Below are 15511 nucleotides of genomic sequence, written 5' to 3' on the forward strand. Positions count from 1 at the left end.
GGAACCTGGGTGTCTTGTTTGAACCTGAACTGTCCTTTCTCCCCCACATCCGCGCCATGACCGGCACTGCCTACCACCACCTCCGCAACATTGCCAGTCTCCGCCACTGCCTCACCCCTCAGGCTGACCAAACCCTCACTCACGCAGTTGTCACCTCAAGGCTTAATTACGGGAACTCCCTCCTCATCGGCTTCACAACTCTTCCCTTCACAAGCTGCAGATCATCCCAAAACTCTGCAACTCATGTACTCTCACTCACCAGGCTCCGTGACCTCATCACTCCCACCTGACTCCACTGGCTCCCCATTCCCAGAGGATCGAGTTCAAGATCCTCGTCCTCACCTTTAAGGCCATCCATGGTCTTGCCCACTTCTACCTCTCTTGACCTGCTGAATCCCTACCAACCTGCCCGCTCCTCCGCTCATCAGCTCTGGCCTGCTCCATGTCTCCCACCCGACCCGGGCCCCGACATCTGACTGTTCAGCACTTTGGGATGTCCTCCCGAGGTGAAAGGCGCTCTATAAATGTAATTTTGTTGTTGTTGTCATTAGCAACATTCCTCGACTGAACAGGATTCCCCGCCAGACATCCTGGTTCTTGTTAAACCTCAGGGCCCATCCAGTCAGTTATGATGTCGGCCACAGCGACAGCCATGCTCATATTTTGATAGCGTCGCTGTCAAAACATCCTGGTAATTACGTGGTGATAGTCATTGGCCATAAGTGACTGAATGATGTCTTGGTGAAAGGGCTGACCTGAGACAGGAGAGCGAGCTCTGTAACGGCTTATCAGTGCAAACCTGTTATTTGTCTGTTAGCACCGATACATACCAACCCCTTCTTCCTGCCTTTGACCATCAGTTCCCCAGCCTCCCGTGTCAGTCCCAGGCAGTACTCCGCAGTCATGTTTAGCCAGAGAGCATTGAGGACAACAGAATCAAGTTGATTCATTCACTAACGCAGCAGTTTCAATGCTGATCAACATCACCTCGAATCGGTTTAGAAACACAACTACCCACAACCTTAATGAGCACATCCAGTTAATAAAGATAATAAAAAAAAGCCCCAATTTTCTTCAAATTTCTTTTACGCTCAGTGGGTTTTTCACGTCCGACCTGACCCTTCCCATTACAATGACTGCTCTACTTCACCCACCCGCTGACCCTAACTCTACAACACCCTGGTCAGTATTTCCCCTCTCACAATGGGAACCTCGCACATTGGGATTCCCACATTTATTAACCCACGATTAATGAAACAGATTCCGTTATTCCGATCCACCAATGGAGCCATTCACTGCCCACAACCACACCACCATCCTCCCCCCCCCCCACACCCCCAACACACACACTAGGCTTTTTTTGGGGTCAGCCGGACGTCTGACACATGCAGAGACCCATCGCCACGCTGAAGGGTATCCAAACAAACTGAGAATTCCATGTATCCCACCTACACGTGGAAATTCCAGAGGATGGTTAAGAGGCGAGATCAGAAAACATTTCTTCGCAGAAGATTGTGAATGGGGCCATTAAATGGTTAACTGGCCTTTACCTGCTGATCTACTCTTGCAACGAAATGACCACCCCTCACTATCAGATGGGGTCGGTTTCAATTTTTCGAACTCACTTAAAACAGTAAAAGCACTTTATTGCTCGGCTCTTTCTTCTTCCCTGACCTCGCGTGTTCCCGCATTGCTCCAATCGTGCACTTATCAACTATTCCAGGTCTCCTTATCATATTACAGTCCTGACATTTATTGAACCCGTTGCGACTCAAACGCTTTCCATTGTGCTTTTGAACCTGAACATCCAGAGGTAAATAATAATCGTCAAATCACAAAACATACACAGACGCCAGGCCAGAGACACACTGACTCCAAACACAAGCCACAAATGATAATACTAGTCTTTGCATTTGATAGAGTGCCTTTGGGTGAAGACCCTGATTTAAGGGCTATCTCCGACAATGCAACACCCCCCCAACCAACACCGCATTGGAGTGTCAATTTAGACTATGTGATTCTAAGTCCCGACGTGGGATTGAACCCACAACCTTCTGACTCAGAGGAGAAAGCGTTACCATTGTGCCAGGCTGACACACTTGACAGGAAACTTGAATAAACAGGTACAAATCACATGAATTCACAGAATCTGTAAGTATCAAAATGATATCAAGACATTCACGCACGCGCGCGCACACACACACACACACACACAGAGGACAAGTGTCACAGATGTTCACCAGGAGGCCGTATAAAAGACCCAGCTCCACTTTCACTCCGAACTCCACCAGGACTGCGATGTAGGAGCAATGTCAGCCTCAGCCAACGCTTGCCGCTGTAAGGGAGAATATCAATAACAGGATTCTCGGAGTGATTGAACGGCATTGCTCTTGCATCAATATTAATCCACTGCAATCTCTACTTCAACAGCATTGACCTCCACTGTGCTCTTTTTCTGATAAGATTCCTTAAGAATGATCTACACCCTGGTTGGCTAATGAGGTATCGTCCCTACAGTATTTGCTGAGTGTGGAAGCCAGCTCCACTCTTCAGTTGCCGTTTTACTGCTTCTGTGTAACAACCGAGGCTCAGAGAGTGCCATTCATGTAGGGAGATTTTCTCGAACTGCTTCGTAAAGATGATAGGCATCGCCAAGCAAAGAGGAAGGGAAGAGGAATTCGAGGGTGTTGACCAAAGGCACGGTCGGTCATGGAGACAGGTTTTTAAGAGGCTTTTTTAATGCTGCGAGACAAGGCATAAAACGAAAGGAATTTGAGAGAAGTCCAGAAAGTGGGGAGGCTCACCCTACCAATGATGGGATGGAGGGAGTGCGGACGGAAGAAGCAATAATAATAATCCTTGTGGAATAAAATGTGACACTTTTTTTTCCAAGTCTTCCCAACAAAAATTTCCCCTAAAACTTTGCTGCATAGTCAAAAAAGGGGGAAGAGTTGTGCACAGACTCTGATGGAGTGGGAAGGAGGGGGGAGCGGGGGCTATCTTTCCAAAGGTTGAAAGTGTGAAGAGTTTTATCTCTTCGTAGGACTGAGCACATTTTCCCACTTAAAAGCAGCCAGCGTTTCCGTGTGATCCCAGGCCTTCCTCGGGCATACATTCTCACTCTCCCCTGACCTGTGAAAATTAGTCATTCAGCTCAGTGACAGCGTGCAAGTGCAAAAGGCGACATCAAAAGCCAGTAATGGGAGGTTCTTAGGACCACCCCTCCTCCTCCTCCCCTACACTCGCCCCACTCCCGCTCTCCCTACCATTCATCACTGAACTTTGAAGAGGTGCCAGTCTCTGACAAGCGTGTGATCCAGGCCTGATCCACACTACCCGGAACTCTCCAGGACTCCACTGTGAAGAGCTGTCCAGCCGCAGGAAAGGAATTCAACGGTTCCCTGAGGAATCTCAACTCTTTGATGCTGATATGTCAACAAGACGTCTTTAGATGTATTCCTTATGCGAGGAAGCAGGAGTCTTGTCCCAATGTATCGGTTGCATTTGTAACCGATCAGACTGCATTCATATATATATAATATGTATACATATATGTGTGTATACACACACACGTAAGAAAACAGTTCTCAAACCCCCAAATATTCACTCTCTCATAGTGAGGATGGTTTAAAGCTCTGCCCAGTGGGAATCTTAGCAGACAAGAGATAAAACAACCCCAATGAGGCAAAATGATCAGATTTTGCACTCCATTTTAAGTGACTGGTAACATGAAGTGCAAACAATAATCCTGACATTTGATACAAGCGCACACAATGTCAAAAGGCCTCAAAGTGTTTCATAAGAGTCAGGTCGGACTTGAAAAATACTGCTTTTGTGTGTGTGTGTGTGTGTGAGAGGGGTGGGGGTAAATCCCATGAAGTTCAGAGAGAAGTTAAAACAAATCTAATTCATATTTTTTCCCCCTCACATGTCCTTCTCCAAGCCTTTGGCCTTTCTGACACTACAATCTTGATAGGGGGTGGGAGTCATTTTTCAGCCACTAAGTGGGGCAATAGTGGAGGATAAGGCCCGATATTAATTTATGGCAGAGGGCAAGTGAGATACATTTAGTCTGGGACAGATTTATGTCCATTTCATGTTCCTATCTGCTTGCGTTGTTATGCTTCCTGCAACTGTGTGCAACCTCACTCACCTAGAAACCTTGCTGGACAGAGGCAGACACTCACTCCATCTCCTTCAAACACCAGTAAAGAGACTAGTCAGCAGGACTTTTAATACATTCCAGCAGTTTGGCCGAGACTGGAAGGCAGAGAATGGATTACCCATATCTGTGAGGATTACATGAGAGACAGCAGTTCGGGAGGCTCGGAGTGCATTGTGAGCTCTTTAGAGTGAGGCCCTTTTTCTCTGCATCTGAATGGCAATATTTGAATATGAATGGGCTTGTGCATTAGATGAGTGTCAGGGCTCTGAAAACAGCTGCACCTTCTTTCACTAGTTAGAAGTCTGGTCTAAACATTTTGCTTTCTGTCACCCTCTCTCCCTCCCTCCCTCCCCCCTCCGGTTCCAATGCCTCCTTATTAAATGGGAGAACAAAACTCCGAGCATAAACTTGCATAAACAACCCAGCCAACATTATACCATAAATCGATGGATAGATTTCAAGGCAAATGGCTTTAAACACCCCGACAGCAAATTGCACCACTTCAGTCTTTTTTTGCCAATGACAATTTAAGGAGGACTCTTCTGAGGTGATAATTAAAGGCAGTCTCCCAGTGTAGACAGTTGCTTGGTGACCAGCTGTGTGAGAGAACAGTGCCAGCGATTGCTCTTATGACCTACAAGGGACCAGGGCTCCTCCTGTAAGGACATTGAGATGATAAATAGCTTCCCAGGGAGAAACTGAGTGAAACGTAATGAGGGGCCATTAAACGAAAAAAAGGCTTCAAAGAGATAACTTAGAGAGAATAAAGTGCTTCTTGGAAATGATCTCATTCACCCAGCCGGAGAAAACTCTGTGGTCTTTCTGCCCTTACTGATCCCTGCTCTCAAGATACCTGTTCCCTTGTTTAGAACCAAGGCTTTGATGAATAATAAGCTTTGCATAATAACCCTTGCAGAGCTTCTCCCGGTGTCCTGGCCAACAACCCCCACAAATAAAATTAGCCATTCGCCCGATGGTTATTTGTGGGACACTACTGTGGGCTGCCACGTTTTCCTAGTCACTACACTTCACAGGAAATCCCCATGAAGCACTTTGAGACATCCTTCCAACATGAAAAGCATTATACCAAATGCAAGGGTTATTATTATGATAATAAACAATTTTTTTCTGCCGTCTAACAAGTAGTGGAAAATGCAGTATGTGGTAATTATCACTCTTTTCCCTCCCGCCCTCCCCTATGTTACTAAGACATTTATCACTGCGCATCACTGATAATTCAACAATGGCCACTTGGGCATCTGTGAGACCATCGCTCCCAGCAGAAGGAGATAAAGGAAGCATTCAGCAGAGGAGGAGGAGAGGGCCGAGAATTGACAGAGAAACAAAACTAGGAGAAAAATAAATGGTCTGATGTTGCTCGGGACTCAATGCAGCTGCAAAAGAAGCCATCCAAGAGAAACATCTCTCAATTTGCATTGAATATTGAGAGAGTATGTGGGTAGCGGAGTTTCGCAACACAATGAAACCCCATCAAAGCAATTGCCATTTTATATCTGATTTACAATATTCTTTATATTCATCAAAACTTCCAGTTGGCAAAATATGTGAATCCAGAGTTGGTGAAGTCCTTCAAAAGGATCAGTCAAACAAAACAGCTGTCTGTTTCCCTCCAGCTGTTTTGCTCTTCCACAACCTGCCCCCCCACCGACCCACACACACACACACACACACACACACCCACACACTTCGTTGACTTGGGTTTTGGAATTAGCGAGTTCTGGATTGCAAACAGAAGTCTCAAACCGGAACTTGCAATTAACACAAACTTGCAAACGTCACTTATTGGTTCCTTTTGCCCTTGCCCTGAGAGTGTTTGATCGCATTTACAATTTCCTAATCCAAGCAAGTAGAAGATTCACTTCATAGACTTAGCAATTCACAGAGCAGGCAGATCTGATGTAAAAGGTAAAAGGAGTTTCAGTGTCAGACTGGCTCAGGTGGTAGCACTCTCCCTTCCAAGCCTGAAGGTTGTGGTTTCAAGGCCCAAGTAGGTGCTGTGCTCTGTGTTTCATTGCTGGAGATGCCATCTATCAGATAAGACGTTAAACCGAGGTCCCTTCTATCTGTACACATGAATGCTAAAGATCCCATGGCCCTATTCCAAAAGAGAAGGAAGTTTTTTTTCCCCCCATGGTGTTCTGGTCAACAATCACCAGATAAAATTGGCCTTTCACTTCATGGCTGTTTGTGGGAAATTAGCAGCAGAAATTAGCTACTGCTTTCAACTAGAAAGTCACCTCACTTTACAATAAATCCAGCAATGTGATCTCCGAGAGTTGAGAGACAGCTGTGAAGGCCCTAATATTAAACCGCAAGGTTTATTTATTATTTATTTATAACAGAATGTCGAAAAAGAGCAAAGAGTTGGTTGGAGCAACTCAGTGGGTCTTGAATACCCATCAAGGAAGATCCATCATCAGATCAAATGCCAAACACTGCAGACTAGTCGTGGCACCAGAAGATATGTAGCTGTGTGCAGAGACAGACAATAGGGCAGTGGGCCTGGCTGGTGATAAATCCTCCTTATTGAGCAATACAATCAATGGTCTTCATCAGGGGAGTGTTCCAGAGGTCACGTCGTGATTTACGAAGCTGGCCGGCAGTTTCATCAAATTACACAAGTTGCGGATTGTCCAGCCAATTCCAAGGGAATTAGATTACAGACAGATAGGCCCACAATACAGAGGGCTTTGTATAGATTGGGAGATGGGTTTGTGAGATAGTTACTTTATTTTGAAAGAGGACAAAGCGGGGAAATGCTTCCTCCGGCCAGGAGTTAGCCAACCTTTAACCTTTACACCATCTGAGAACACTATCATCCCCAAATAGGGCCAAAAAGGTATCCTTCTAAAACTTTTAAGCAGATTTATGAGCAGTTTCGTGAAATTAACACAAAGATCAGAATAATTCCATGTTCCGTCATTCCTTCATGAGTACTGTCCAAACCAATCTCACCGCCTTTACGGTTTTTACTGTCCTACCAACAGGGGAAGCTTTCAGGTTAATCTTCCCTGGTTCGCTCTGTTCTCTGCCCATCCATATGACGGTTTTTTTAGTGCTCCGGGATGCTACCCCACATGAAGGGCGCTATATAAATGCAAGTTGTTGTTGTTGCTAGGGCGGAGAAATTCTGGATCCACCCAGCCTCTTACTACTGACTCGATGAGCAACGGAAAGTGCCTCTCTTTAATTTACCTTTCGGGACATTCAGAATTTTGGAACTCTCACATTAACTGCAGCGCCAGTGAAATCAGCCGCAACTTCAGAACGTTGATCTCTTCACATGTCTTGTCTTTCAATCATCAGAAGTCGAACGGGACAATCTTTCAATGCAAAGCTTGCTGGTGTACTGACACAGGGTGCCACAAGGCAAAAGGGTGCTCACGTAGACAGGTTGCGGGCGCACAGCCGAAAGAGAGACAGAGAGAGAGAGAGAGAGAGAGAGAGAGAGAAAGAGGCCAAGTGAAAACAAAACAGTTCCCTAGAGTGAAGAAAGACTGATGGGTCAGACAACCTGGGTCTTTCTCCCCCTCTCTCTGTGTCGCTCCCAGGCTGGCAAATGGCTGATTGCTGGCACCGTGAGCTTTTGCTAACCTTTGCTCCCTGCAGTTGTCAGAACACAGCTCTGAGCTTCCAAACCAATATGCCTAAACAATGGAGGAGGCTAATTAAAAGTAGCATTGACCATACCATATATTACATTGGGGAACAAGGGCAGACTTGGAGCATCTTCTAGTGCTGTCCTGGGCGGAAGGGCATTGAAAGCAATAAAGCATCTGGAAGAAACCCAGCAGGAATCTGGAGCTGAATGTGATCCATTCTGAAATTAACCAGATGGCTGATCCGATCAATAAGTAGCTTTACAATTACCTACTGATAATGCACATCTATATAAATGCTCCTTCTCCACACACACATGCCCACGCTCGCTCGCTCGCACACACATCATTTCTTGTATCAGATGTGTCGGTCGTATCTCCTGTGATTGATATCCTAACGTTTAAAGCTTCCGTTCAACTTGGTGGTCTGAGCAAGCTGGTCGGTTTAATAATAACAATAATACTTGTGTTTGATATAGCGCTTTATCACGTGGTTGAGACGTCTCAAAGCGCTTCGCGGGATACAGCGTAAAGTGGAGTATTTTGTATTTTGAGGGCGAAATGCAGCAGCCAATTGATTTTCCTAGCGAAATAAAAGCAAAACTGGAATTCTTACAGGCAACCCGATTTCGATTTATTTCCATAAAAGTAAAACCTGAGCGGCGGCAGGAAAAAGAAGAAGAAGGCTGACCCAACGACTTTGGGTATCGCTTTTGCAATCAGTGACCTCGACTACCACGCGGGTCAGTTTCAAATAAACAGCCATCTCGTGACCTCCCCGAACTGCACCCAATTCAGAGCGGAGCTTTTCAGCAAATGAATTACATACTTTGTCAGGGCGAGGCGAGGCAAGGCAAGGCAAGGCGGCATTGAAACCAGCTTAATATTACCTGAACCGTTTCCACAGCAACGGGATCCATATGATACCGTCCGGAAGCCACACCAGGCCAAGTCTGTACTCTCCAAGGAGAGCAGCAAAAGGCTCTCCACCTCCCAGCACGATTACTAAAGCTGTGGGTCTGACCGCAGGAATAACACAGGCAGATACCGGCCGTGGTCAAAAGGCATGTGATGAGTTTTGTGGGGTTCGAAGTCAAGATTCAAACCACATCTTTCACTTATCGATTTATTTTTGTACTCTTTCTTTTGGATCTCCTCTCCCCCCTCCATCTCCCCAGACACACACACATACACCTCAGTTCAGGGAGTCTGTCCTGTTCCCACATCTTCGCTGCTGTAGCTCTGCAGACTTCCATGAGAGGGTGAAGTAACAGTGACGGTGTGAAGCTCTCCCTCCAAGTTTCTCTTTGTTTCATTTTCAACATTACCCCCATCCTCCTCCCCTCCCCTCAGGGAAGGAAGCCCCTTTGAGGCCAGAAGTTCCACCTGGCATTTAAAATTGTGATAAAATTCACAAATTCGGTCCTTAATTTGAAGCGGGTTCTTTTTAAGTCGACTTTCCAACTGAGTCAGAATTTAAGAAACGTCCCCAATTCTGCACGATTTTTAAAATTCTGTTAATTTTTTTTTTAAAAAGACAAAATGACTTAGGAGTCATTTCAGCAGAGTTTCAGATCTTCACTGACCACCTCTCTCTGCAATGGCACGGTTGAGATCAGAGATTCACGGTGTGTGTCCTACATTACTGTAGCTCCTAGTCAGCTTACGCTCAGCGCCGGTTTCATCTGAGGCAAGATCGACTGTCTAACGCAGCAGAGATGCATTTAACCAAGAATTCACTCCAATTCAATGCAGTACCAAAGAATGAATCCTTTAGGTCACCTCTGATGGCAATCATCAATCCCTGATAAGCAACCCTGTGCTTGTGTTTCATAAGCACTCGACAAGCAAAGTGAGGCCCAGTGCCATGGAATTCAGTTGGTTTACATTGAGAAACATCACCAAAGCAACACACAAACACATGCACATGTGCAAGCTTGCCAGAGCCACCATACCTTCCCAATGGGCATAGATTCTCGATGGGCAATAATTGGAGAGGTGTGAAAGTAAATCCCTTGCCAGTGACTATCCAGGATAGCAGCCTTTACCTCAAGAGGCACCAACAAAAAACAAGATGTTTAGGTGTCTCTCAGTATCTCCGCAGATGGCAGCAACTCATCTTTTACATTATGACATTACCGCTGAACAACAAGAAGAACAACAAATTACATTTGTATATAGCGGCTTTCACATCGGGAGGACGTCCCAAAGCGCTGTACTGAAGTCACTGTTCATCAATTCTGGCAATAACCGTCTAATTCCTGTTACAACGCTTGCTCTCACAAGGTCCTTTGCTTCTCAGATGCCAGTATTGAGTTAGCAGCGGGGAAATGAGAGTGAGACTCCTCTCTATATAAGAGACAGATCGGCTGGATGGATTCAGCCTCACTTACTTGCCACCTGCACTTTGGCCTTGCGGGCTGACCAGGAGACCCAGGCGGTTCTGGGCGGTGCAGTCGTATTCACCCTCATCCGAGGACCCATCGTCTCTCAGCGATTGGAAGCTTGTGATGTAGAGTGAGCCGTTTGCGAGCAGTGTGGTGCGCTCGCTGTCGGACAGTAGGATGCCGTTCTTCCTCCAGGACTTGCTGATAGGCTCCATTCCCTCCACCTGGCAATGCAGCTTCAGAGGGTGGCTTTCGACCGCAATCACATCACTGGGCTCCAGGGTGAAAGTCAGCTCGGAGGAGTGACCTAAATCTAAACAGCAATAAAAACAATCATGTCACCTTTCATAGATTTAATTATAATAATCAATGTATTTGATATCACATTGCTGAGACATCTCAAAGAACATAGGCACAGGTCATTCAGCCCCTCGAGCTTGTTCCGCCATTCAATTAGATCATGGCTGATCATGATCATTTACCTGCTCCATATTCCTCATTACCCTCACCTTATAAAAATCTATCGACCCCTCAGTCTTGAAAGTTTCAATTGATCCAGCATCCACAGGCTTTTGGGGGAGAGAGTTCCAGACTTCCACCTCAATATTTCAACAGTTCCTGGGGCACTGTTCGAAAAGAGAACGGAGTTTCTCTCTCCCAGTGTACCAGCCAATAAATCCCCCAAATAAAATTGGTCGCTCACTCCATGGCTGTTTGTGAGACTTTGCTGTGCGCAAACTGGCTGTTAGGTTTCACCTAAAAAAATACACAGTCACTGCACTTTACAGTATATCCTGTGAAGCACTCAACGGCGTGATAAGGCGCTATATAAAATGCAAGGATTATAATTATTACTAGTCAACTCTTAGTCTTGGTGAGGTAGTCTGACAAGCAATGGTTTCCAACAGGATTTCTCAGTAAGGAAACCAAGTCAAGGAAATCACTGCAAGTAAGTGATGCTGAGCTGTGAGAATTCTGCTCCGAACATAGATTACATGAGGGCAGGGTTCCCAGGAGTTGGCGTGACATGCCTCTGGTTTGCTCATTAAGGATTGCCTTTGGAAATTGCTGCATATTAGATGTCAATATCGCCTCAAACAGGATTCATCGTCACTCGCTGAACTGGAGGTGATGGGATTACATACGAGTCAGTCTGGGGGAAATACGTTGGTGGGATCATTTCTACCAGCTTTTCTGCGCTATTAGCAAGCACTAGAGTGAAATTTGTGAGACAACCTTCGTTACAGAGCTTTCTGGCTGCATAATTATGGCATCTCACATTCAACAAAATTGACATTGGTTTACGAGCGATATATTCACGTGTCCCACAAGTAATGCAGAAGACAGTTTGCAATCTGCTTTCCTCATTTTAAGCTTTGTTTTCTCAAGTGACGCCAACCTCCCTGCTCGCCAATTCCCTGGGTCACTTTGTAATTAGAACGAACCATCATTTTAAAATCAGATACAACTGGCTTGAAACATCGGGCACATCAACGCATCTTAATAATAATAATAATAATCCTTGCATTTTGATATAGCGCTTTCACATCGGGAGGACGTCCCAAAGCGCTTCACAGAACACACTGTAAAGTGAATTGACTGTATATTTGTGGGCGAACGCGGCAGCCAATTGCGCACAGCAACGTCCCACAGACAGTCGTAGATCTTATGTACGTAGTAAGCCAAGGGAGACAAAATAGAAAGGTTAGCCAATCTGAAACGTATCACTCTGCTGCTGGAGAGATAACACAAAGAGTTAATCTAAAAAGCTTCAAATGCCTTTTGTTCTGCTAGCCTGGCTGGCAGGTCGGGTGTCACTGTAAATCTGCCAAGTATTTCAAAGCAGCGTCAACTCTGTGTAGCCAAAGCTCCCCCCGCCCACCCTTCGTTAACTCACTCCATACCTGTCCACAGGCCTTTGAGCCCCAGCGTGGAGTTTTCATTCTGGGCTCTGCTTTTCATAAAGCTATAATTACTGCTCAAAACTCCTCGAAAGCTCTTAACAAGTCGAGCCTTGTACATCTGCAACAGCCTCATTTCAGAGCTCATCACAGCAACTAATTGAAAAGTTGCATTCAGTGGAGATCGCTTTCACATTAGTCTGACAGAGATTATAGTAATGAGCTTTCTAGGTGTAATTACACTTGTTTGAAGGAGCTCCATCCATCCAACTTATTTTGCAGCCACACAAAGCTTCCCTGTGAACACACAAATTGTTTTATTGCCCAGCCCTTAATACTGTACATACAGAGCTCAGAGATTTATTGTGCTAGACTCCAGTTGTCCAACTTGACTGATTTTTTTGTTTGTTTCACATTAGGACAACATAATAGAGAAGCAGAGCTAAATGCTGCCAAGAGCTTGTGGATAATAAGTTGCATCGGTAAGGGCACGTATTATTGATTGCTACCACAATATGGACCCAAACTGGTGACTGTTTCCACAATAAGGACCCACGCTTGTGGAAGCTCGTATGATAAGGAAATTCACTAGTTTATGCTCACATGTGCTTCAAATATCTCTTTGACTGTGTTTTCAATCAGCTTTCCCGTCCCCACCACCTTCAGCTTCCACCCTACTTCAGGTGCCAAATCAACAGTATCAAGCACTTTGAGCCTTGAGACGTCCTCCTGACGAGAAAGGTGCTATATAAATGTAAATTGGATTGTAAGGACCCACACTAGTGATTGCTCTCATAACTCTGTGAATAAAGAAATGCCTTCTGATTTCACTACTAACAGGTCTATCTCTGCACCAAGCATGGGCAATAATAATAATAATAATAATAATAATAATAATAATAATAATCCCTGCATTTGATATAGCCTCTTATCACATGATTGAGATGTCTCAAAGTGCTACACAGATTATATTGTAAATTGAATTCACTGTATATTTTGTGGGCGAAACAACAAGCTGAATGAACCTATTTTTATACCTGTTGTGTATCTCTTGAAAGGATGGAAGCAGGAAAAGCAAAAATAAAAATAACTATCAAAATCTGGAACAAAGTGGGACAGACAGAGATCAGAGTGAAACTTCTGGGAATGCCTCATCCCTTCTCTCTCTCCTCTTTTTCCTTTCCCCTCTCTCTCTCTCTCTCTCTGCCACAAAGCATAGAACTGACAGGAATGCCCAGGGACACAAGAGGTCATTGTCGTCCCAAGACAAATAAAGAAAATAAATAATTCCACAACGCACGATCTCTCAGACAAGACATCTCATGGCTAATATTATAAACTGGATGGCAGTACTCAAGACGTTCAATAACAGCAGCTCCCATTTATAATGTAAACTAAAAGCTGACCTTGAGCAATATTTGTCCTCTTGTTGCCTGCACTGACACAGAGCTTCCTCTTCCAATTAGCTGGGGGGAGAATCTAATCTCTTCAACATTCCCCCATGAAAGAACAGTACCTACATTCTAGCAGATGATACAGGAATTTCAGCCACCACTTTCAATATTTTGAGCAGGTCTGGTGTTTAAAGCCATTTGACGTCAGAGCAAGCATTCCTCTCCCAATGATGAAAGGCAACAGTTTGTTTTATCGCACACAGCAAGTTTCCCCACTATGAAGTTTGATGGATTTGACAGCAAAGCACCAGATATAACCTGCGATGGACCCAAACAGGAATCAAGGTAAAACAGGCCGTGTTACAGAGGTGAACTGCACATCTCACAAGCCGACTGTTAACTCTATCTATTTGGATCCATTGCATCTCACCTCTTGATAAAATGAATCACTTCTTGACCTTATCGCCCATGATTGTGACTTTGGCGGTGTTTATGATGCATGCCTGACGGGGGGGTGGGGGAAGGATTAACATAATTTTGGTGACAATTCACCACAATTGAGAAGAAATTATACTATCCCTTTCAGGTCAAGAGGACATCACACAACTGACTTGGAGCCTAAGCTGGTACGCAACATGTTGTTTAAGTAATGGTTAAATATCACAGAAATGCTCACAAAGCCTCTTTAATATTTAATGAGATTTTGCAAATCCTCAAATAAACACAGGGTCAATTTTGCGATCTTTCTTAATGGATTTCTTAAATACAAATTCCTGCAATGACAACTCTAGGGATCGCTGCGCCAACTCAATCTGTGTTTGGAGTGGGGTTCCCTCCTGTCGGAGGTGAAGTGCAAGACGTATTTCCAGTTACCAAAGGAATTCGTACTCGGATTGCTTAATTAAGAAAAACAATAAAATCCATTTAAAGAAAGATCGCAACATTGATCCCATTGTCCTCTGTCCATAACTACTTATGCTCAGTAAAGATTTCAACTATTGATTATGTTTTCTCAATCTTACTGAAAAAATGAGATGCAGAGTCTAAAGTCTATTGTTAATTTCTCTCGTGTCTCCGTGTGAATCTTTTACATTTAGTTTCCCTGCATCACTCCAAGGCCTCACTGGTCATATCGGAGGCCAGCATTTTTTTTTGGTCAGCCGGGTGTCTGACACAAGCGGAAACCCATCACCGTGCTTAAGAGTATCCAAACCAAGCTGAGAATTACGTGGATCTCAGCTACACATGGAAATTACAGAGATAGATTGATGGAATGCATACTCTCTCCTTGGAGGGACACATTCTGCTTATCTACTTCCGGAAATTATTAGGTGTAGGTTGGCAAAAGCCAAGGCTTGGGGACCCCAGAGTGTGCGTTGCAGTAACTACTGGGAGTCTTAATCAGTTAAATACGCATACTTTGCCATTGATATCCCACGAGCAGCCTTTTCATATAGTGCCTTGGGGACTTTAATCTATACAGGAGACAAGACTTCCTTTAGTTTAACATCTCATCCTAAGGACTACATCTCAGACACTGCAGTTCTCCTTCAGGATTGCATTGGAGTGACAGAACTCCCAGATGCTGCCCCACGTAAAGGGTGCTTTGTAAATGCAAGTTGTTGCTGTTGTTGTCAGCCTAGACTGAGGTCAAAGTCTTGATATGGGGCTCGTACCTGCAATCTCTCTGAATATCAATGAATGTAAATGCCTCTCGTGTCCCACTGGGAGTTGTCACATGAGAAACTGCACTTCTAGACACTTTAAAACAAAGGCTTAAACTCTTTAGTCTCACAGTTTGTCCCTCCTGGATAATTTTAATGGTTATTAACAGGGAACCTGCACATAAGCCACACATTCACGAGTGCACGATTCACTGACTGCACAACAGAATTCTACCTATGTAAACAGTGCTGGGCAACACGTGCATTAACAAGTCTTGGTCACATCAGGTGCACAGACGCCATACATCAGCCCAGCAGAGCACCGCGTGCAATGAACATGCAGATGCACGTACATCATCCATCAGCACAACAGTGACCTC

The 15511-nt window shown here is 44.8% G+C and overlaps 1 protein-coding gene across 1 annotated transcript in view; it reads right to left on the reverse strand.

The window, feature by feature from the left end:
* The window catches only part of LOC103189325 (immunoglobulin superfamily, DCC subclass, member 3), a 49963-nt gene that overhangs the window by 30506 nt on the left and 3946 nt on the right, over positions 1-15511 (reverse strand). The window contains 2 exon segments of the mRNA XM_042344114.1: positions 10179-10203; positions 10205-10485. Coding sequence (XP_042200048.1) covers positions 10179-10203; positions 10205-10485 — 306 coding nt within the window.

Source organism: Callorhinchus milii, unplaced genomic scaffold (genome assembly GCF_018977255.1).
Source record: "Callorhinchus milii isolate IMCB2004 unplaced genomic scaffold, IMCB_Cmil_1.0 Scaffold26, whole genome shotgun sequence".
NCBI lineage: Eukaryota > Metazoa > Chordata > Chondrichthyes > Chimaeriformes > Callorhinchidae > Callorhinchus > Callorhinchus milii.